This window comes from Passer domesticus, chromosome 11 (assembly GCF_036417665.1).
Source record: "Passer domesticus isolate bPasDom1 chromosome 11, bPasDom1.hap1, whole genome shotgun sequence".
Taxonomy (NCBI): Eukaryota; Metazoa; Chordata; class Aves; order Passeriformes; family Passeridae; genus Passer; species Passer domesticus.
This window is the reverse complement of record NC_087484.1, coordinates 25,019,514-25,041,266: the sequence shown is the minus strand read 5'-3', so window position 1 is coordinate 25,041,266 and position 21,753 is coordinate 25,019,514. Positions and strand designations below refer to the sequence as shown.

Here is a 21,753-nt window from a genome sequence, read left to right as displayed (position 1 = left end):
AGGTTTGCATGTGCATTTCACACAGTAGAGTTTAAAAATGCATTCCAGAGTCCTATTTATTTTTTTACCATAATGTCAGACCAGAGGAAAATTTGTGTTTCCTTTCATCAGTACAAAACCCAGGATGTTTGTGGTGAACTCTAAACCTAACTGATGACATTTTGATGCCTCAAGAAACTGGATTTTATATGCCTAAGAATTAAAGAAGCAAATTATTTAAAACTCTCTGGACTTCACTTTTTCCAAAATCTATTTAACACACTTTTTATGACATTGGAGTATTTTGCAAAATATTCCATAGCTGATGTAGAAGGAGATGACTTTGTGAGGCCATCGGACACAGAAAAAGCTGCGCTTCATGAAAGGATTAAGATGACTGTCTTGGCAAACACACTGTGTGAAACTCCATGTAGAAAGGGCCAGGGACTCACACACCAGGAAGTGATGGAAGAGTTCTAGAAAATGGTACTAATTGGCACAGACTGCTGCTCAGCCAAGGCCGTGTTAAATTCCTGAACTTAAAGAGAAAGAACAAAGACTTAACAGAATTATGAACAGTGTTTTCTTACATAAAAGAACAAAAAAGGGGGGGGGGTACATGGTAGAGAAGGACATAGAGTAGGGGATGCAGGAAGTGCCTTGTGAGAACCCTCGCCGATGGGGAAAGCAAGAGGGTGATGTGGATGGGGAATTAGGGCAAAAATGGGGCTGTGTCCCCCAGCCATGTGACAGATCCCATGGGAAATCTCCCATGGCCTCTCCCTTTATTTCAACGAAGTTACAGGACTCCTCTGTCTCCTTTTCGGACACAAACCTCCCGCGCTGTAAATTTTCCCACACTTTCCTTAGTCTGCGGTCGCAAGTCGGCCTTCCTCCCGCTGTCAGCACCACCCTGGCGCCGCAGGGCCCGCCCTCAGTGACAGCGGGAAGCCGAAAGTTTGGGAGGTCACCTTCAGGTGACAACAGAAACACACTTTGTGCTGTGTGAGGAGGCGAGGCTGCCGCTGAGCAGCGGCGCTGGGGGCGGCCCGGCCCCGAGCCTGCCCCGCAGCGCTGCCAACCGCGGGGGCCGCGCTTGTCCTGCGCTAAGCACGGACGGACGGACGGACGGACGGACCGACCGGAGGAAGGGAGGAGCGGCCGGACCCCCCCGGGAGTCGGGAGCGGCTGCGGGCTCGGGCGGAGGCGCGGAGCGGAGCGGGCGCTGAGGGCACTGCGGGTAGGCCGCAAACCCCGGCCGGGGCTGCTGGGCTGGCCACGCCGCGCACCCGAGAAACGCTTATCCACCACCGTATATAATATACATTATAATATACGTGTGTGTGTGCGTGTGAGTGTGTGTGTGCGCGTGTGTACGTATGTGTGAGTTTAAGATAGAATGCTTTTTTCCATTCTCCCCCCTCCCTCACCCAACACCTAGCCATGTGCAGAGAGTTAAAAGAAACACAAATACGGTTATTTTTTTTTTTTTATTTGAATCCATCTGGCTTTGACCGCGTAACTTACTCGTCTTTTCCCCGGCTTTAAGGGGGTGCAGCAGCTGCTGTTTGATTTTATAAACAAAGCACGGTGTTTGTTTTCTTTAAGCTTTGTGGCAGTACAGTCCACGTGAGCTCATTTTCCAGGTGTGATCTGCTACTGAAATCTGGTTCCATTGTGTGATTGTACCAGTAAACTGCCTTCGTGCCTTCAACTTCAGAAATGCGAATTTTAGAATTTAGCCTATCTATGACAACTAATTAGCATTCAGATGATCTCAGAGACCTTTGAGAAGTCCAGAGCTGTGTGTGTGTAGCACAGAGGACACGATAGGTGACAGTCCTGTCAGAGGGGACTTTGAGCTTGTGCCTTTTAGAGTAATTTAATGAGACAAACTGGATTTCATAGCAGGGATGATTTCCGAGGATTTAATTCATCCAGTGTTTCAGTTGCTGCTGCTGCACCTGGAGCAGGTGTAGCTGTCCAGCCCCAGCTCCTGCCCTGGTGCCACTGGAGACCTGCCTCCATGTCAGCAGCCAGCCTCACTGGTGCAGTGCAATTACCACTCAGATGCTTGTGTGCGTGTCACTCTGCTCACCAAGCACTGTGCATTTTTCCTGAACAATAATTAGCAGAAATGAAGAAATTTGCCATGCAGGGTCATAAAGTATAATGGGGAACTTCAAAAACATAAGAAATGCCATCCAGCCCAGTGATCTGGCACAGGCAGGTCTTGCTCCGTGTTCTGGAAATCCTGCCTTATGCCGTGGGTGCTATATATAATTAGTTTGCATCTGAGTGTTCTGCAGTAGTACTGCTAGGGGTTTCATTAACTTGCTGTCTTGTAAAACCAGCTTTATAAAAGCTGATTTTCGTGATTGGAGAGGTTTTCTTTACCACTTAAATTTATCTTCTGTTTGAGTGTGAGCTCAGTGTCTGAAATTTGCCTTAGGATATGCTAAGTGTGTTTTGCTAGTTGAAGGAAAATTACAGAGATGTTGATAGACAAAAAAAATCGCTCTGAATGGCTTCTCAACAGGAACTCTTGAAGTTTTAGCAAGAGTTTGTTTTGACAGATAAGTTGGTGCTTTCACTAAATCAACAGTTTGTTTGCTTAAAAATAGGCTCTCAGAGTTGCAGTTCTGCGTGAATCCTCCTTTTCTGTAAATCAATATATTATGCATTATGGATGACTGACTCGTACATGCAAACAGAAGGAAAACTTAGAATAGTTTAGACAAGTCTTCTGTAGAAGAAGAAAAAGCTTATTTATTAGTGTGATATGGGCACAAAGAATAGGGAGGGAGTTGAGTGTCAGATGTTGAGTGATCACTAGGATTACTGGAGCAGTAATTATAAAGATCATACTGCAGGAAATACAAGATACAGGAGATGATCGTATTCTCTTGAGTTGTGGAAATGCTGCAAAACTGCAGGGAGTGGTGTTGCATGAGGCCAGTGAGATCCTGCACTACCCAGCAAACACTGGGTACGAGGTGCTGGCCAGTCTGGTCCTTTTTTACTTATTTTCTGCATGGTTCTGGGTTAGTGGAGTATCACTGGCCTTGTCACCAGATGAAACTGCTGCAGAGCTCTTTGTCTAAGTATCATCAAGTGTTTTATGAGCAGTTAGAATATAATTAATGCCTTTTGTACAAAATGGGATTATTTCATTATTTTACTTAATACAGAAAAATAACATTAAGGACGTTATGTTGTCGTTGTCTTTTCATGTTTGCTGTTTAAGGACATCAGTATATCTGAAATAACCTTAGAATATTTAGTAAATGCACAAATACGGATGTTAATAATAGGGTTTTTACTGGTGATGTGCAGGAGTAGTGGTTTCTGCATTCCATGTTGCTGAGTTGCTGTATTCCTTGTTGCTGTTCAGGCAATGAGCGGCCTGTAAGGGTGATTATTTTGCAGCATGATTAAGAATGTTCATAACATATAATTTTCTTAAGAATACTAAGAAAAATATTTAGGATATTATTGTGGGAGTATCTCTGTGGATAATTTATTAGTTGGACTCTGGGACCAGACACTCTTGTGCCCCTCTGCAGAATCCTAGTTATAATCTTGCAGCAACTCACAGACTTAAAAAACATGTATTCTGGAACTGGAATTCACAGGCACTGTTTTGTGGGTATTGAGAATATAATCTTTGTAACCTTGTGCTAAGCAATAATTCTGCTCAAATTTTCAGAGTACAAAATTGTTGAAGGCAATGCTGTGTTCATTATTAACTGGAGGTTCAATATTTGCATGTATTTCAGACTGCATGAGTCCTGTGCTCAATTTATTATTTATATTTGTTGTGCTTTGTCAGCGTGTGCTTTTTATGGTAAATTTTCTTCTTTAGACCCTTTAAACAGCCAATTCCCTGTAGCAATGGAGCAGAAAGAGTTGGGATTGGAAACTGAAAACAGAGAAGTAGTTTCATTCAGAAGAAAAAACTCATTCCAAGTAAATGGAGCCATAAGTCACATTTAGGTTGATTTTAGAGATGTAGCTGATAGAGAGGTTTTGTTGTCTCTTCTGTGGAAGGGAATACAACCTGAATTAAAGTAATGGCAAGAGTGAAGTGTGCTGTGATTTGAAGGATTATAATCTCAGGAGAGGAGGAGACACTTCTGCTGAGGCTGCTTTCTCTGGTTGCCGCCAGGGTGCTTGGAATTTGGGCCACAGGCAGTTTTCTGCGAGGTGACTTCTTCACAGAGGACTTTTTGTTTTGCTGGGAAAATTCCTGCCTGGACAGAGAGGAAGAATAGTGAGTATCCCCAAAGTGAGCAGGCCTGTTTCAGGCAAAACCTCCTGTGCATTGTTAAAGGCAGAATTTGCTGCGTTTTGAGCCATCTTCTGTGTTACACATGAAAAAGCCCAGATGATTTTTATAGGCTTGGATGAGTTGCTGCTGTGGTGAATCCTGCAGTGAGGAGGGGAGCAGATCTTGGGATTTCTCTGAAGCTGCAATGGGACTTGTGTTCTCTGACTAAAAGTCTGGTGTGGGGATTGGAAGGAGCAGCTTCATGGTTCTGATACAGTGAATTTGGTAGGAAATTATGTTTCCTGTCATGGCTTTCAGTGAAAGTTAAATAAATGGGGTCCACCTGAATCACTGGAATTTAATAATAATAATAATTGAAAAATGAAACAAATTGAATAATTGAAAAATTACTCACCATGTGGCCCTGAAAAAGCTGTTTTGGAAGGTTACAGCATCATATTGGGCTGTGTGTAATATAGATGTACTCCTTGTAAAATCCTTTGTGGCTGGAGTGAGTAACTTCTTGATGAGTAAATAAAATACTGCCCCAGATTATACATTTTCCATTTTTCTTCACCAAGGTACATATGCTCATTATTAAAGGGAAGGTGGTGATATACAGGTCACTGTTGTGGAGGATTGCTTTTGGTGACAGCAAATGCTGGGAACTTACTGACTGGAATAACTTCTCTATAGCAGCAGAGAATTATTATTATTAACAGCATGAGAAACTCTCATAACCAGTCATATCTATAAGGGATATTTGTGTACTGTGGCTTGCTATGCTTTGGGTCAGCTACTAAATGTAGTTTTACTTCCTGACCTTCCTGATCTGTGTCACAACTCTAATACTCTTAGTGTCACTTGGTGTAACTCAGCTGGTCCCATTGCATCTGCATGAATTTATATGAGGTGGTGATTGGCCCAGTAAAAGAATGGAATCAGGCAGCTTTGAACTTGTTCAAATCTAAATTTCATCTAAATTAATCTAGATTCCCCCTCACAGGAGGAGATAATACTTTAATCCTGTGCTAGGATTTGGTTTATTTCTGCTTTTTGTGGAAATGTTCCCTCAAGGGTGAGTGACTCATAGCGTGCACGTATCAGTGTCTTGTTCTCCAGTTTACTAATTTAACAGCTCGTGAATCAGACTGTGCTGCTCAGCACTTCATTCTGCTGCTGATAATTAATCAGATATGGCTCTAATTACTGACTTTCAGCAGAACTTAACTGTGGTCATCTGTAACGTCATCTCTTATTGACATATTGTAGGAATATAGGCACCAGGGAAAGAACTTGCAGGAACTGTCCAATGAAAATCACAATGCTTTGTCCATCATTAAACCTTTTTATATAGCTTGAGTGTGGCCTCCCTATCTGAAGGTGACTGTCCTTTTCTGCATTGCCACACGATGCCCCTGTTGTTGGAAGCTTCCCAAGCTGCAGACTGACATTTCTGGGAATGCACTGCTTGCCCAGGGCTGCTGGAACACGGGCCCAGAGCAGGGCACACAGACTCTGTCTTTAAACTTTCCCCAGTGTTTGATTTCTCAAGGGAGCTTAGCTGAAAAATCAGTTAACTTTCTTTTTTTCTGTTACTTTGAGTGATGTTCTCATGATTTGAGACCCCTCAGGTAATTAATACCGGCTGAGATATCAACGGAATCCGAAAGTTTTGTTTCAAATACTAAAAGTTGTCCTAGACCTGTTGAATAGGTGTACGGTGCACCATATTTGGGGATAGTAAAAATAGAAACACTGATTTAAAAAAAAAAAAAAAGGGTGTTTGTGAGTTTATAGATGTATATAATACCTTGTGAGATGCTTTTTCATGAAGTTTTTATTTGCTATTGGTACTACAGTTTTGGTTTCTTGTGGGGTTTTTTTTCTGCTTTCTTTTTTGGTTTTGTTTGGTTTGGGTTTTTGTGGTGGTGGTGGTTTGATTTTTGAGTTTCCATTGTCAGTACTGTCAAGTTATCACTAAAAGTCACAGGTTGAAGTCTTTCCCTGGAGTTTCCAGGGTATAAATGAGTAAGAGCTGCAATTAAACTGTCCAACACCTTTGTTTCAGGTGAGAAATAGAATAGTCTGTAGAATTAAAAGCAAAGCAAAGGAAATAATTCAGTTGAGATGGCAAACAAAGGAACAGCTATGGCAATATAAGCTGCACTTGATCAGAACAGGAGGGAGCACAGGAGAGTGTGGGCCAGCAATGAGAGCTCCATCCAGATGCTGATGTTTTGCTCAGTTTCAGGGCAGAAACACCTTCCCCCATCCAATGGAGATACCTTTACAGAATTGCTGATACTAAACAAGAACATTTTTTGGTTTTTCCTGACTAAAGAAGCTGTACATTTTGCATACAGTTTTCATGTGTGAGTTTTTGTGTCTGCATAGGAACGGTAAACCAGAGGAGAGAGCAGGGTGCAGTGAAAGGAGCTTCCTCCAGCTGCTCCCATCACAGTCCATAAAACTGTTGGTGTCTTTCAGTGGCTCTAGAGCCAGCAAGTCATTTCTCCCCAGTATGTCTCCCCTAGTATGATGGAAGGTATGAGAAATGAGGAAAGTAGAATAAAAACATTATAAAACAATTGTATTCAGTACTAGATGCTGGAGGTACAGATAGCACTTTATGCTTCAAAGGATTTTCTCAGTAAACACTTGTTGCTTGGTGCTGTTCCATGGTACAGTCCCTGTCTGGGTTGTAAATCCTCCATAAATGAACTGATCATATTGACAGCTATAAACCATCAACTTGACATGGATTTAACCATTATTATTAAATTTTTCTAAGTCAGAGAAAGAGGGGGAAAAATGGGACTGTAAGAACTGGGAACAGTAAGAGGTGGGCTCTGAGCTACAGCTACATTGCAGAAGGAGAATGAGATTTGGCTGATCAGACCAAACCCACACAATCTGTGCTGGGTTTGGTCTGTTACCCCAAGACTGGGTTCTGAAGTTTGGGATGCAGGTGTGTCCTGCAGGAAGCCTGTTCTGTTTGATGGGGAGGTCTGGAGGCCAAGGAAGGGAGGAGAGTGGCATTTGTATGATACAAAGGTATGAGCAATGTAGAGATTTCAAATTCTAGGAAAAGACTTGGAATTTGCAGATATGGGTGTGGGACACAACTGTTTTTATCATGCCAGTTGTATTCTGGATTAGTTTTTAAAAGAGTTGTGTATGTAAATAGCTCCAAGCCCAGTGGATTTAAACTGATTTTTGCTACATTTTTAGTAGATGACAGTTTAACCAAATTATATCAGGGTTGTTTGTAAACACCCCTGCAAGGCTCCTCACAGCAAATCTCCCTACGCAATCCTCCTGTTCACAGCTTTTTAATGCCCTGGGGATTTCCTGACACAGCTGTGCTTCCTCTTCCCTGCTGCTCCCTGTTGTTGGTGCAGTGTCCATTGCTCTGCAGCCCAGCAGAGGAACCACAGGCCAGTGCTGATAATCTGGCTGGAAGGTTTCCCAGCTGGCTGACCCCACTGCTGCCTGCCCAGTTTATAGGAAGTCACACCTTAGGATGGGGTGTTGCATGTGAGGTTTTGTCACGTGTTGCAAAGGTTCATTGGAAGAAGTTATTTAAAAAAAAAAAAAATTGCTTCTGTAGCAGGTCTGCAGGTTCCAACGTTATCAGTGGTCATGAAGACAAAACAAAACCTTTCTCTCTAATACAAGTTAAAAATGAAGAAAAAAATTTTGTCAGATTTTAGTAATAGGAATGTAAATTTCTAGAAGTTTGTTGCAGCCATGTCTGTGTGTGGGGAAGCAGAATGTGTTGGTGTTCTCCTAGTTAATATTCAGGAACAGCTGTGTTCCTAAGCAGGCAGGGGCTGAATGCTGGGACAGGACTGATCTCTGGACACTGCACTGGTGCTCCAGGAACACCCAGTCCTGGAAATAGCTCCTTTGAGTTCATGAGCCAAGGGCAGACTCCTCTTTCTCAAGTTTGTCTTTTGTTTTAATTTTTTTCTTCAGGGAGGAGCTGTAATGTTTTGCTGTCAGGATGAGGAGCAGGATCCCTGTCATCCTCCTGGCCTGTGGCTCCTTTAACCCCACCACCAACATGCACATGCGTTTGTTTGAGCTGGCCAGAGACCACCTGCACCAGACAGGTCAGTGAGGCCTGGGAAAAGCAAGAAAGAATTTTAATACTCACTTAGATCAGCTCTTATTTTACAGCTGGGTTGATTTTAATATTTTTTACTGATATTAATGTAAAGCTTTCCTGGGATATTTAATATAGAAAGTCTGGTATTACCTCAGTGTATAAGCAAGTATAATGAGTGCTCATGCAAAGAGAGTAAAAGTTTTATCAGCAGTTTGAGAATCCTGCTCATGGCACTGGCAGAACCTTGTGAAATAATATGATTCATAATTTTGAAACTTAGGAAAACCTTCTATTTTCCAATTCCATGCTTTTCTGATACAATGTGTTTCAATATGAAGAAGAGTTCCAGGTAGCAGTTTTGACAGCCAGGGGAAATTGGAGAAAAGATGAAACGTTAATTATTCATTATCTGTCTTCACTAAGAGGCACTTTATCTATCCTAAAAAAAAGATCAGAAAAGCGAGATGCCAGAGGCTAGAATGTTTTGGCAACAAAAGAGCAAGGTGGTAACATCAGGAATTTAAGAAATAATCAGAAATGCCACTGGAAAGCCTTGAACTCTAAGCTTGAGCGGCTCCTGAGTTGCTCAGGGATTTATTTTTTTTTTTTTTTTCATCTGCAGATAAAATATGCAGTTATGTCTCTGGAAGTGGTTGGGAGGGAATCATTATTTGTTAGAATCTGACAAAGAAAATCCTAGGGAGGTGGTTCAATAGGAACCTAAACAGCAAATAATAGTAAAAGGAATTTGCCTGTCAAATTGAGCAGGGGGAGAGAACCTGGGAACCAACTGATACCAGTAAAAGCAGCAGCTGCATACTCAGAATACCCTGTGAGGAAACTTTGACTGTCATGGGGAGGAATTACAGAGCTGGCTCTGAGAGCAGCCTCTACAAGTCTCTGTTTTCCTAGAACTAAAATTATTTTGTTGCTCCTGCAGGACTAGAAATAAAAAAAAAAAAAAAAAGGTATTTTAATTTACTTTTTTCACTGTAGTTTTATAACTGATTCTGCTGCCTAGGTATGCAAAGAGTAGAAAGGTAATATGAGACCAACTGGTAATTCTGTTTAAGTCATAAGTTGTAGTCCAGTAACATTTCTCTTTGTCTTTAAAGAAGGACTGAACTGGGATATTAATTATTATTCTGTCTAAATCAATTTAATGTCTGGTCTGCCCCAGGGTCAGGTTAGAGAGACTCCACCCCTTACTCAGGGTAGTTTGCTTAAAATCTAGTAATAATCATATTAAAAGCGAAATTTTGAAAAGTTGAAATGAAAATTGTGCATTATATTACACCTGATGTCAATGCCTAGTTCTGGGTAGAGTGTAACTTGCCTTTTGGCTTCTCATTTTAATTTGTGAAGCCTTACAGGTGCAAGGACTTTCTGCATTGGATAATCCTTCTTTGGTGTCGGGGTTGCCTACAGCGTTGTCTTTGCACTTTCTGAAAGCTTAACACAGCATGGCAGCAAAGTCAGAGCCCTCTGTTTGCCTGCAGAAGCTTTACCCATCCCGAGCAGAGGTGGCTGCATCTGCAGCACTCCAAGAACAGCTGTACATGTTTGTACTGTGTGGATGGGTGTATGTGTTTGGATGTGTGGGTACTCAAACCCCATCTGTGGCCCCTCCCCAACAGGGAACGCAGTTTCTCAAGCTGAAGGGTTTGGCAGCCTGCTATAAAAATGACTGATTTTGGATGCCTCTTTTATAGCGGAACCATCCCTACCCAGGAAATTTATTGGTCATTTTCTCATGGCTTCAGCCCTGTTTTCACTTCTGGGGTTAGCAGGGAAGGAGAGGAGAAATTGGAGTTTATTTGCTGAGAAGCGACTGGAGGGCAGGGGTTGTCTGATTTGAGGCAGCAGTGATTCCCTTTCTGAGAGAACAATGCATCTTGGAGTTGATGTCCACACTGGATGCCAGAAACGAGTGAGGAATTCTTTAATTAGTGTGAGGGACGTGTTTCCTAGGCTTGGGAATGGCTTCATCCCCCTGCTGCTTTAGTAGTGGTGTTCCCTCACAAATCAGGCTGAAATGATGAGTCAGGCCATGGCTTGGCTGGAGTTCAGTCACCAACCCTGTAAGTGTTCAAAGGATGTGTGGATGTGGCACTTGGGGACATGTTCTTGTGCTGGGTTACTGGTTGGACTCAGTGATCTTAGAGGGCTTTTCCAACCTCAGCAGTTCCAGGATTCTGTGACTTCAGAGGCAGGTTTCACTGCCATGAATGATGTGACAATCCCTAATGTGCATCCTGACTGACGTCTCCAGTAATTCTGTCTGCCAGCTTTTTGTACATCACGTCAGTTTCTAGTGCTGCCTAATCTTATTTTTCATACATCCCTATTTTAAGTAAGACATTTTATTGGGTTTCTTTAAGTGCAGTTTCATTGCCACATGTCAAGTAATTCATCCTTTTTCAGTTAATATCAGCCAATAAATCTTGTCATGCTGCCTTTTAAATACAACACATAGCTGTGTGTGCCTCAATGACTCAAATCATTCTCTTTGTTTGGATTTTCTGTCTACTCATTTGAATATGGCACTTTACACATTCTCAGACAAAGCTAAAATTTTCCAATATTCAGTCCCTTGTTTTAAAATTGTTTTTTGAAACTTGCAGTGACTGTGGCAGATGGCTTTAGAGTCTATGAATACCTAATACCAAGCACTTTTACTTCTCTGTGACTGTATTCCTCATTTGACCATAAAGACCATAGAAATAGTACTAGAATCAATCTATCTGAGATATTTTTAGTCTTGTTTCCCAATTGTTGCCAGTGGAGGATATTTACATCCCCAGGTTTCCAAGTGAGACCAAAAGCGATACAGGTCAAAGGAGGAAGGTGTGAAAAACAAGATGTTTTATCTGTGACAAGATAAATGCCAGGGGAAGGTGAAGGATAATGAGTTGTTATCTTATGAAAACTGGGGAAAATGGGACACCATTGCTGGGTTGCTATCGCAGTTTGGCTTGCTGTGACCTCAAGTCCGGTCCAGCTGGGGAAAACGTGGCAAAAACAGAGGGATGGGAATGATGGACTTGCCCAAAGATAAAGAATTTTAATAGCAATATAACAAACATAGAAACCTCATCATCTGAGGGGCAAGATCCAAAGACAGGGGGGCATGGGGAACATAACAAGATACAGGGGTATTCTGAGGATGAGGGTCCAATCACCAATGCAAGCTCAGAACACGACCTTGAACGTGACAGGTTCTGAACTAGCTGAGAACAAGAACCAGAAACATGACCTAATCTAGAATAGTTCCATCAACACCCATTAACATACAGACTCCCATGAGCACACTCTTCTTGCCATGACCTGACCAGGTATCTCCCTTTCAGTATCCCACTTCCCATGGTCTCAGGTTGATGCCTCCTGTATATGCTACTGAGGCTAAACCACTGCTCATCCCAGCTGGCTGCATTCCTAGTTTCTGTCAAATGCATTCCTGTTCACTGGGTAGGGTAACATCCAGAAGCTGCAGAGCTTCTCTTGGGGGATTTTCCCTTGACACTGAGAGGAAAATGAGTAGTGAGCAAGAGTTAAATGTATGGAAGTGTTTCATTTATTTGCTTTTCTGTAGCAGTTATTTACTTTTGTTATTTACTTCTGGCATAATTTCTCTCCAGTAAGTGAATTCCAGACTTACTACCAGAAGAAATTAATCTTTAGAAGCCCCACCAAAATACACAAACAATTCTGTATGAAATTGGCATTTGATAAATTTGCTTTATTATTAATAAGCTAATTAAGCATTACGATTTGTGTTAGTGTTGGTGGCAATTTACAGTGACACCTTGATAACAGAAAACTAAATAATAATTTTCCTTAATAATCTCCTTTAACATGTTTGAGGGACAGTCTTTGTTTCATTCCTTTTGTTATATTTTTTGAGCACTAGCTAGTTCTCCTAAACAGTTCTTAGATAATGTAAGTTTATAGCAAGAGGAACTTTTTTGCTGCTTTTGTTAGGTGTATTTTGAAATACAAAGCTACTTGAGGGCCTGGAGAACTTTTGCACATATTTAGGACAAGCAATAATAACAAACTACGTGATGAAAACAAATAGAATTCCGGAGAAATAGAATTTGAAGATAATTTTGGACCAAGGAAGGTATGAAACAACCTGTAACAATTTATGGGAAAGAAAAGAGAATTGCAATGGACATTAATAAAAGCCCAGGGTGACAGAATTTAATGATTTCCTCTTCACACACCTGCGAAAACTGAGGGGTATATTTGAACAGGTGAACTTTTAAATTACTGAATGGGAAACAAGTTACTTAGAGCCAGTGATAAAATTATTTCCTACATTTTGACAGCTAAAGCTTGTGTTTCTGTGTAGAAGGCTCTTGTGCATCCTGTTTGCACAGTGCTGGATTACTCCATTGTGAATCTTCTCAAGCCATTCCTGTGTTTGACTCTCTGAAGTGTTACAAACTTTGTTTTTTCTCTTCCGGTTGGTTTCATTTCTGCTTGGGAACAAACTGATACGGCACCAGAAGCTCTTATTTCATCCCATTTATGCAGCTCTAGGGCAGATTAGAGACTGAAATCTTTCCATCTCACAAGGATGTGGCAGACCCATATGCTTGGTTAGCATGAGCTCACAGAAATATTATTTTTTCATTTAATATATTAATATAAGTTATAAGGGAAGAACTTATATCCATAGAAATTTAAAGAAACTGAAACATGGCAAATAAAATCATCATGTAGGAAAAACCTTTTAATAAGGTTAATGTAGTAGTGAATTCAAACTGCAGTTTCCTTTCCTTTAAACAAGAAATGAATTTAAACTGTAATTTCTTTCCCTTTAAATGACAACTTGTTATAGACCTGTATAATACCAGAGTATGAGAGAATAATTGTTGTTCATAAATCAAGTAGAATTATTTCCAATTTCAAATCAAGAGATGGACTTAATTATATACACGTCTTCGCATGATTCTGGAAAATTTTATCTTGCTCATTTTGCCTGTAATGAGAATATTTTAAAACAGAGGATGATTTGAACTGACATCTTAAGAGGATGTAAATCTCAATGAATTTTATTGCTGGTTTTTTAAGTCCGATTCGATGAAGTTATTTTGAAAATTTTATTACATCAAAATAAATGTGACATTGCTAGAATGACATTTTCGTGTTGGAATATAAAATTGTCATGTACCAGTCTCAGAAATGTCAAGGGTGTTGTTTTCCATACAAAGCAATAAAGGTAGCATGCTGCATTGAAGTTTCTTTGTTAAAATAATTGAATTAGAAAAAAAAAAGAGGATTTTTTTCTTTCTTCAGTATCATATTTATCATAGTTATTTAAAATGCATGTGCTACATTAGAAATAATTTTGTTCATTTCTGTTCAGTTGAAACACTCTTCCTCTCCTCTCAGTTTCTCGAGGCTTGCAGCTTCTGTTGGTGCTTTATTTTTGTTTCCTGGTTTGGGGCCAGAACTGCAAAATCTAACCAGTCTGTTGTGTTAATGATTGTGTTGTGTTACAGGGGTAGAAAACCAGGGGCATATTGTCAAATGTGTTTAACATGGTCAGCCAGATAGAAAGGCATTTAGTGGTTGCTGAGCTGATGTGTGGAGCACAGTACTCCAAGTTTTGTTTTAAACTCCATTAGCCCCATCTTTGTGCTTGAATCTTCTGATTGTTCTGAATCACATCTATCAGAACTGCAGTAATATGCTGTAATTTATGCTTTAATACAAAGAAAAGCACAATGATTCTGATAAATAACAATGATCAGATATCTAAGAACAAAGAAGTGGTCAGTGAAGTCATTCTTTGCTCTGGCTATATCAAAGCTGTACTAACAGGACTATGAAACTTAATTCTATCTAACAATTTTGATAGTTTGCAACATCAATTATGACTGTGCCTACATGGTTTCAAATTGTCTGTTTACTCAGCTTTCCTTTTTGGGTCATTTATTAGGATAAACATGATAGTAATTGTGAGCAGTTCACAGAGGAACAAAACATTTGCATTTTAATTTTGTAATTGCTGGGAACGGATTAATAACAAAACCCGAATCAAGTTGTTCATAGCATCTCAAAACTTTGACTTTAACCATGGAAGTTACCCTTTGAAGACGTTGGACTAGGTCAGCTCCCAAGGCCCTATCCACCCTAATTTTTCAAGATTCTGTGAAGAGGACTTAATTTTCATTTTCTTCTTTTGTTTTTTCCCAAAGGAAGATACCAGGTGATTGAAGGCATAATGTCTCCTGTCAGTGATAGCTATGGGAAGAAAGGCTTGGTGTCAGCAAGGCACCGGGTGGCAATGGCCAAACTGGCCCTGGAGACGTCTGACTGGATCCGGGTGGATCCCTGGGAGAGCGAGCAGGACACATGGACAGAGACAGTGAAAGTATTAAGGTGATTACATTATGTTCTTCTTGTCTTTATGAAATTCCTGACTGCCAAAAATCTGCCAGGCTGCCATGTCAATGCACAGAACTTGGCTCCTCTAAAACACCCAGGCAAATCAGGACTCCCCACCAGGAAACTTTCATTTGCTTTGCCCAGACCTGTACAATAACTATGGTACTGCCCTCGTCTCCTTCAAGTAGTTGGATGCATGTGGACAGCTGTGGCAGTGGGGGTTTAAAGTTTAGTCTCTCCCTGATAGTGGCAGTGAGGTTTGGAGGATCATATGTTTAGTCTCTGCCTCTACCTGTCTTCCCACCTTTTCTCCTTGGCAGTTACGATAATTCCAGATTCTTCCCTGTCTGTCCTCCAAAATCCTGCCCCCGCAGTTTGTCTGTCATAATTTGCTACACCCATTTATCTAGAAGATTCGCTGTCAGTTATGATATTTCCCTTCTGTCATTGGTATGTACCTTTCCATTTTATGTTTGCATTTGTCCCCCCAGACCCCTCCTATCTAGCCCTTTTTTCATTAGATGGTCTCCTCCTGGGAATCCACCCCCTTTCGTAAAAGCCACTGTTTTTCTTTGTTTCCCGCTCTTTGCCTCTGCTCCCTCTTCGAGCCACGCGGCTTCCGCGCTCCGCCCGCACCCGCGCGGTGCTGCGGCCAGCCTCGGCGCTGTGCTCCCGCCGGGGAAGAGTAACACGGCACTGCCCCGGCACCGCTCCTGCGCGGGAAAGAATAAAGGCAGCTTGGAGAAGCGAGCAAAGAGTCCTTCCTTTTTCCTTTGCTCCAGTGCTTAGACGTGGCTCCATGTTTATCAGCCGCTCCCGGCGGTCCGGGACCGCAGCCAGTGGCAGAACGGCGATCCTGCCTGCTGGCGGCACTGGCAGGGTGCGGCCACTCCTGGCGCGCGTGCTGACAGCAGAAGGAGGTCAGGATGCGCAGGCGACCAACGCCACCGTGCCCCCCGGGACCAGGACACAACGTCAGAAAGCCTCTGCAAAATGATGGCCACTGCTGGGTTCTGCAGGAAAAGTTCTTGCCTCTCATATTACCTTTCTTGGGTGTAAGTCTCCAAGCGGGTGATAGAGAGCTTGTGATAGAATGTAAGAGAGCTCACAGATGATGCTGTTCTTCAGGAGCATCTCTGTTCCAGGTTAGCTATGGTAGCAGCGTTATGCCTCCAGGTTTATCTGTTCACACATCCTTGTACAGTTTTCTTATTAACTCTAATGGTAAATTAAGCCCAAGCCCATAACTGCTGAAGTTTTCTTCAAAATCTTGTGAGTTTGCTTTGGTTTTGTGCTGGGAGGAGAAATTAAACAAGTTGTCCAAAACTTGATGCAAGGACATGCATTGAAACATGTCCTTTCCATGTGGTAATAAATGCATATGGGGCAGGGAGTGAAAACACAAACTTCTTGTGCTAACTGCATGTTGGAAAAGGTGCTACACAAGTTTAATGGTAACAGATACCATTAAAATGGAAGGCTTCGTGGAAGTCTACAGCAAATGTGCTGTAAGAGCTATCACTGACTCTTCATTTTTATCCCCATTTTCTAGGTGACTTTCTAAGTGGAAACAGGTGTTCAAGGCTCTAAATTGTGCCCTCCAACAGCTGTTGCAGAAGCTCTTGTGGCTCTTTCTGAAAGCAGTTACTTTACAAAAGCATCCATAAGAATTCACTACAAACTTACAAGACAAAGTAGGGCCTTTTAGATCTGCTTTTATATGCTTCCTTGAAGGAATACAGACATCCAGTTGCTCCTTTTGCCCTTTCCCTCTAAGCAGCAAAGGAGGATCAGGGTGGGAGGTTTTCTGTCTTTGCAGAAAACTCTGTTCTTTCTCTAATCATAACTGTATGTCCCCATTTGAGAAGTCACCAAATGCTGTCTTACAGTATAGCCTGGGTATGGGGCTTTTGTTGAACTTCAGTTCAGTCGAACCATTTTCGTCCAGAGAAGCAGTCTCAGATCTTACAGATCAGGTGATCCTACTTTGGTCTTGCACAGCTCCAACTGAAGTGAGTCCTGCTTGCAAGGCTGGGTTTGTAAATTATAAATCCACTTCAGAGTTCTTCAGGATAAGAAATCCAGTAAGTAAAACCTATATGTATAATTTTCTGCTCAGGCAATGTGGTATGAACAGCCAAACTTCCCATCTGCCTAGAAAGTGAACCTCTAGTTAGATCAAGAAATCCACAAAATGTTAAAATGGCTGCTTTTTAAGGAGAGAGATTAGCTTAAATCTTGTTTTGTCCACAAATGTTGATGTGTATTAATGAGCTGAACCAGTGCCATAATCCAGTGCTGAACCTTGTCCCTTGAATGGGGAAGCAGCATTCTGATGAAATACAGGTGTTTGTGCTTTACACTGTATTTTAAGTGTCACAGGTGAAAAAAATATTTTAAAAGAGCAGATCCTTACTAAGTATAAACAGGCAATGGCTTATTGTAGAGATGTTGTTCTTCACATGCATTCAGAGTTAATCTATAGGTTCTTCACTCCTCAAAAAACCAAGGACTATCTGCTGCCTTCACAATAAGCTCCCTCAGGTAGGAAACTTCAGTACCAATAGAAAGAGATTTTCCTATTGCAAGGCAGGGATATCATTATTGTACCTAAATGTCTCTTCTTACCAGGTTTTTGGGTTGTTCACTTACCTGCAGTAGAACATTTGGTCCTGAAACAAATGAATGGCCTTTTCCTACAGTACTTGTTTAACTGAGCACGATAAAAATGTCACATTTCATCAAAACCTGTGGATTTTGCAGAGGATCCCAAGTAGTTGTGACACAAAAGAATTCAAAGCAGCAAAGCTCAAATCCCATTTATGGCAGTGCTATTAAATGAGTATGGAAATCTTGGAGACTATCCCAAGGCTTTTCTTAGAGAGGAGGAGGGAACATAATAGAGCTGTTTTCCACTTAGCTGTTGTTGATGAGTATTCCTAGACAAGGAAACAGTATTGTCAGTAGGGAAAGGACTGCATTCATTGCTCCTGTGGATTTGATTGGCATGCAGCTATACTACACAGTAATTAAAAATTGGCAAAGATCTGCATTACCCAACTTCTGTTGAGTTGTGCTTGTGATTTAGCTCTGTAGTTCCTCAGAGCTTCATACACGGTTCAGAAAACGCTTGAGAAGCTGAGTTTGTCCTTTTTGCTGTGTCTAAAGTAATGCTCCACCTGCCCCAGCCCTTGAGCTGCTGAGCAGACCCGGGGCAGCTCAGATTTTGCAATGTTTGTAACGTTGATCCTGCAGGGAGCTCTTTGCCAAACGTTCTTGTTTTTGAATCCTAGCCCAAGAATGTCAGAGCACACACAGTCGGTGTGCTTGGCTATACATAGCAGCAGCCTGTTTACAGGAAGGCAGGGTTAAAATTAGGTGTGTGGGAAGGCACAGACCAAGCTCCTGGTACCCACTCTCTGCTGCCATATGTGCCTCACCTCTTGGCTGTGCAGTTTTTCTGGCCAGTGGCTGAGCACCAGAAATCACTGGAGGCTGCTTTGCAGGCTCCCTGGGTGTAGGTTTTTGACACGTATGCAGCTTATTTCTGTGGCTAAAGTGTTTACACAATTAGAGGAGTGTACTTTTAAATCACTAACCTCTGAATTCCTTCCTTACAGGAGACATTCCAAGGGTCAGCTGGGGCTTTGTACATGCACTGGATTCAGACTGTTCCTTGAAACTCAGAACCTTTGTGTTGCTGCAGTTGGATAAGAGCTGATGGTCACTGTGGCTCTATACATGCTGCACAGAAATTGGACACAGCCTTGATTCTGTGTCTGCTTGTCCTGCCTGACCAGGAGCTTGCATCCTTGAAACAATGTTGGCTTGTGCAAATGTGAGCAATGCTTAGGCCTGGCTCAGGATGGTGCAAGGCAGGGACTGTTCTAAACAAGCAACGCTGTGCTGATTTGGAAGGAAAAGGCCATTGTCATGAGGCAGCAATACCATTATTGCAGGGGGGCACCAGGGATGAGGAGTGATAAAAGATAAAGTAGCAGAAACCTGGAAAAACATGGAAAGGGATCCTTGCTTGCCTTCCGGGATCTGGACTCAGTAAAATTAGAAGCTCAGCAGATGTCAAAAATCTTACGAGAATTTTAGTTTCTTGGAATTGTGATTCTTCTAATTAACATAAACAGGAGAACAAGGTAAAAACTCAGGGAACGTATTTTTCTGGAGAAGAGGAGGAGAGAGAACAAATATGTCTCCTCCTCGAAACAGAGCACACATTAGAAAAACACTATCATGAGGGTTTGTATTTAGTCAAGAAATTACAGCTAGGGATTGAAGTGAGATTTAGTCCAGTTTCAAACAAAAAAACTCCTCTATGTTTTAAATGTAGTAGCTACCAAAATTGCCATAATGGTAGAATTTCAATAAGAATTTACAAACCAGGATGCCATTAAGGAGATCACTTGTGAATTCCACAAAATGTAACTACATTGATGCTAATCTCATGGTGGCATGAATGTGCCAAATTCCTAAAAAATGGTATTCCAATCCAAAGAGTATAACTGGAAGGGGAAAGTGCCAAGTAATCACTTTGTTGCATTCTGAGAATTACCTCACACAGGAGCCTTTATTTTAAATGCAGGCACCATTATAATGAAGCACTCAGAGCGTTCCAGTCCAAGAAGGAGTTCCCAAGAAACAAACATCCCACGGAAGGCTCTATGGGGAACTCTCTTTCTTGCCAGCAACCAGGTTTGTCCATGACTGTAAACATGATGCTGTGTTTAGCATTAAAAACTCTACAGCTTTACCAGATCAGCAGTGAGAAAATTGAACATAGTAGCTGGTGAGTTTTGAGGGTTGGAGCTGCGTGCCAAAACCAAGCCATGCCAAATGCCAACATAACTGCTGGGGCAGTTGTTCTGTAATAGCTCCCACACAGATAAGAGACCTTGGAGTTGTATTAATTCTTGATTTTATAAGTGACTCTTCAGCTCTGTCAGAGATGTACATTGTAGCCCTGCATGTTTTGCAAAGCACAGAATACATAAATAAAAATATAGAAAATACAGGGACTGCTTAGAATTCTACTTCTGGTGTTAGACAAAGGACAAAGTGTATGCATAGCACAGTTGTGATGCTGCCATGTTGATGTTTGCTGGCCAGAAAAGCTCCTGTTGGCAGTAGAGGCATGGCTGAAAGCAATGTCAGTTTTCAGTTCCCTATCTAATCATCTTCCCTAGCCCTATGGCTTGCCAGGATGCTGCTGGATTTCTGATACATTACCTTTTTCCTCTAGTGTTGTAGCATCTCTTGGACATGAATAATACATTTCAGTTTTTCCTGGTTGTTGAAGAGTTGTATCTTTACAGTTGGTGGAGGAAAGAAGTCACACTTTTGACACATCATCACTGGAATGTTTCTTACATTCTGAATCTCTCCTTTAAGGTGTTTGTAGAAGACTAGCAGATGTGCTAACCATCAAATGAGTATAAAGTGAAGGCAAGCCTCCATCTTTCCCCTTCATTTCACATGAAAACAAGGCTGTGAAACTATCTGGTCAATGTACAACGCTCCGGTGGAATAATGATGAGTGCTAGGGAAGAAGTTTGAGGAAAGAGTTCTGTGCTGGTGGTTAGGCAGGGAACAGCAAATAAGAAATAGACACAGTAAAGAGCAGCAGGGCAGGATGGTGTGGAGTAGCCAGGTTCAACCAAGTCTAATCTTTGTGCTAAAGTATTTCTCTTTATTTGCTTCTTCCACTTTTTGGATTGCTTGAGTAGAGTAAAAATTCTCCTTTAACTGTGTACAGATAATATTCAATATGCTTTGAATGATGATGAAGTAGGTGATAAAGTAGTTGTGACCAGACACACGAAAACCTAAACTGAATTTTTCTTGCAACCTTCTGAAAAAAAGCCTGGAGTAAAGGTAAATTATTAAAAAAAAAAAATCTAAAGTGATGAGTTAAAACTGATTTTAAGTATAAACTTCCTAGAAGACTGAGAAAGGATAAGCCATCTGTTATTTCCTTTTGTCTTTCCAGTTCTACCAGAATTAAAGCTGCTCTGTGGGGCTGATTTTCTACAGACATTTAAGACACCCAATCTCTGGAAGGAAGAAGACATCAAAGAAATAGTGGGAAGGTTCGGTTTGGTCTGCATTAGCCGGGCTGGCTCTGATCCAACGCAGTTCATCCAGGAATCAGACCTTTTATCTAAATTCCAGCACAATATTTTTCTAGTGAGAGAGTGGATCCAGAACGAAATCAGTGCGACGCAGATCCGCTCTGCCCTGTGCCGAGGGCAGAGTGTGAAATATCTCATCCCAGACTCTGTCATTGCCTACATTGCACAGCACAACGTCTACACAACGGAGAGCGAGCGCAGGAACGAGGGGCACCTGCTGCAGCCTCTCAGGCTGCAAAACACAGCAACAAACCCTCTGAGGGACTGATTTCTGCACTGTGTACCGTGTCAGACCAGGACCCTTGTCATGAGCATTTCTTGTGAAAGTTGTTTCTTATTAACAATGAAGGGAAAATCCAACATTTCTTGAAATCATATGGTGTTTTAAATCCATGAATCTGTGTGTGGTAGTGTTCAAGAAAATTGGGATGCTCACCTGTGTAGCTTAAAATACACAAAGAACAGCTTCATTGTAAAAATAAAAGCAAGGAGATCTTCACAATAAATATTTTTAGTATTTCAATAATTTCAGTAAATCAATAAATATGATTTAAGGGTCAAATATAGTACTTTCCTAATTTGTAATTCTGTAATCCTTACAGTTCTAAACCAGCAAAATACAATGAACTATAACTTGAGAGAGATATGTTTAAATATATTAAATATATAAATATAATAAATATATATATTTATTATATAAATATAATAAATATTCTAAACTTTGACTTTATAACTTTTTTTGATTTTTGGTGATTTGGCCAAGACATGGAAATCAATCTTTCTTTCTTTCTTGCAAGCACTTAAAAATGCATGTGCTACTTCTGTCACTTCTAAGTCCGGGTTCTCAA

The 21,753-nt window shown here is 41.3% G+C and overlaps 1 protein-coding gene across 4 annotated transcripts; it reads left to right on the top strand.

The window, feature by feature from the left end:
- Nucleotides 1–666: 666 nt before the first annotated feature.
- NMNAT3 (nicotinamide nucleotide adenylyltransferase 3) lies at nucleotides 667–21,630 on the top strand. 4 transcript variants are annotated; one of them, XM_064384796.1, is made up of 5 exons: nucleotides 667–1,219; nucleotides 8,231–8,367; nucleotides 14,573–14,756; nucleotides 19,360–19,469; nucleotides 20,764–21,630. In XM_064384796.1, the coding sequence occupies exons 2-5, from the start codon at nucleotides 8,259–8,261 to the stop codon at nucleotides 21,171–21,173; spliced, it is 813 nt and encodes a 270-aa protein (XP_064240866.1). In that variant the 5' UTR covers nucleotides 667–1,219; nucleotides 8,231–8,258; the 3' UTR covers nucleotides 21,174–21,630. The 4 variants fall into 4 exon arrangements, with proteins under 4 accessions (XP_064240866.1, XP_064240869.1, XP_064240868.1 ...); XM_064384798.1 differs by lacking the exon at nucleotides 667–1,219 and adding an exon at nucleotides 1,273–1,291; XM_064384797.1 differs by lacking the exon at nucleotides 667–1,219 and adding an exon at nucleotides 4,142–4,252.
- The last annotated feature ends 123 nt before the right edge of the window (nucleotides 21,631–21,753 follow it).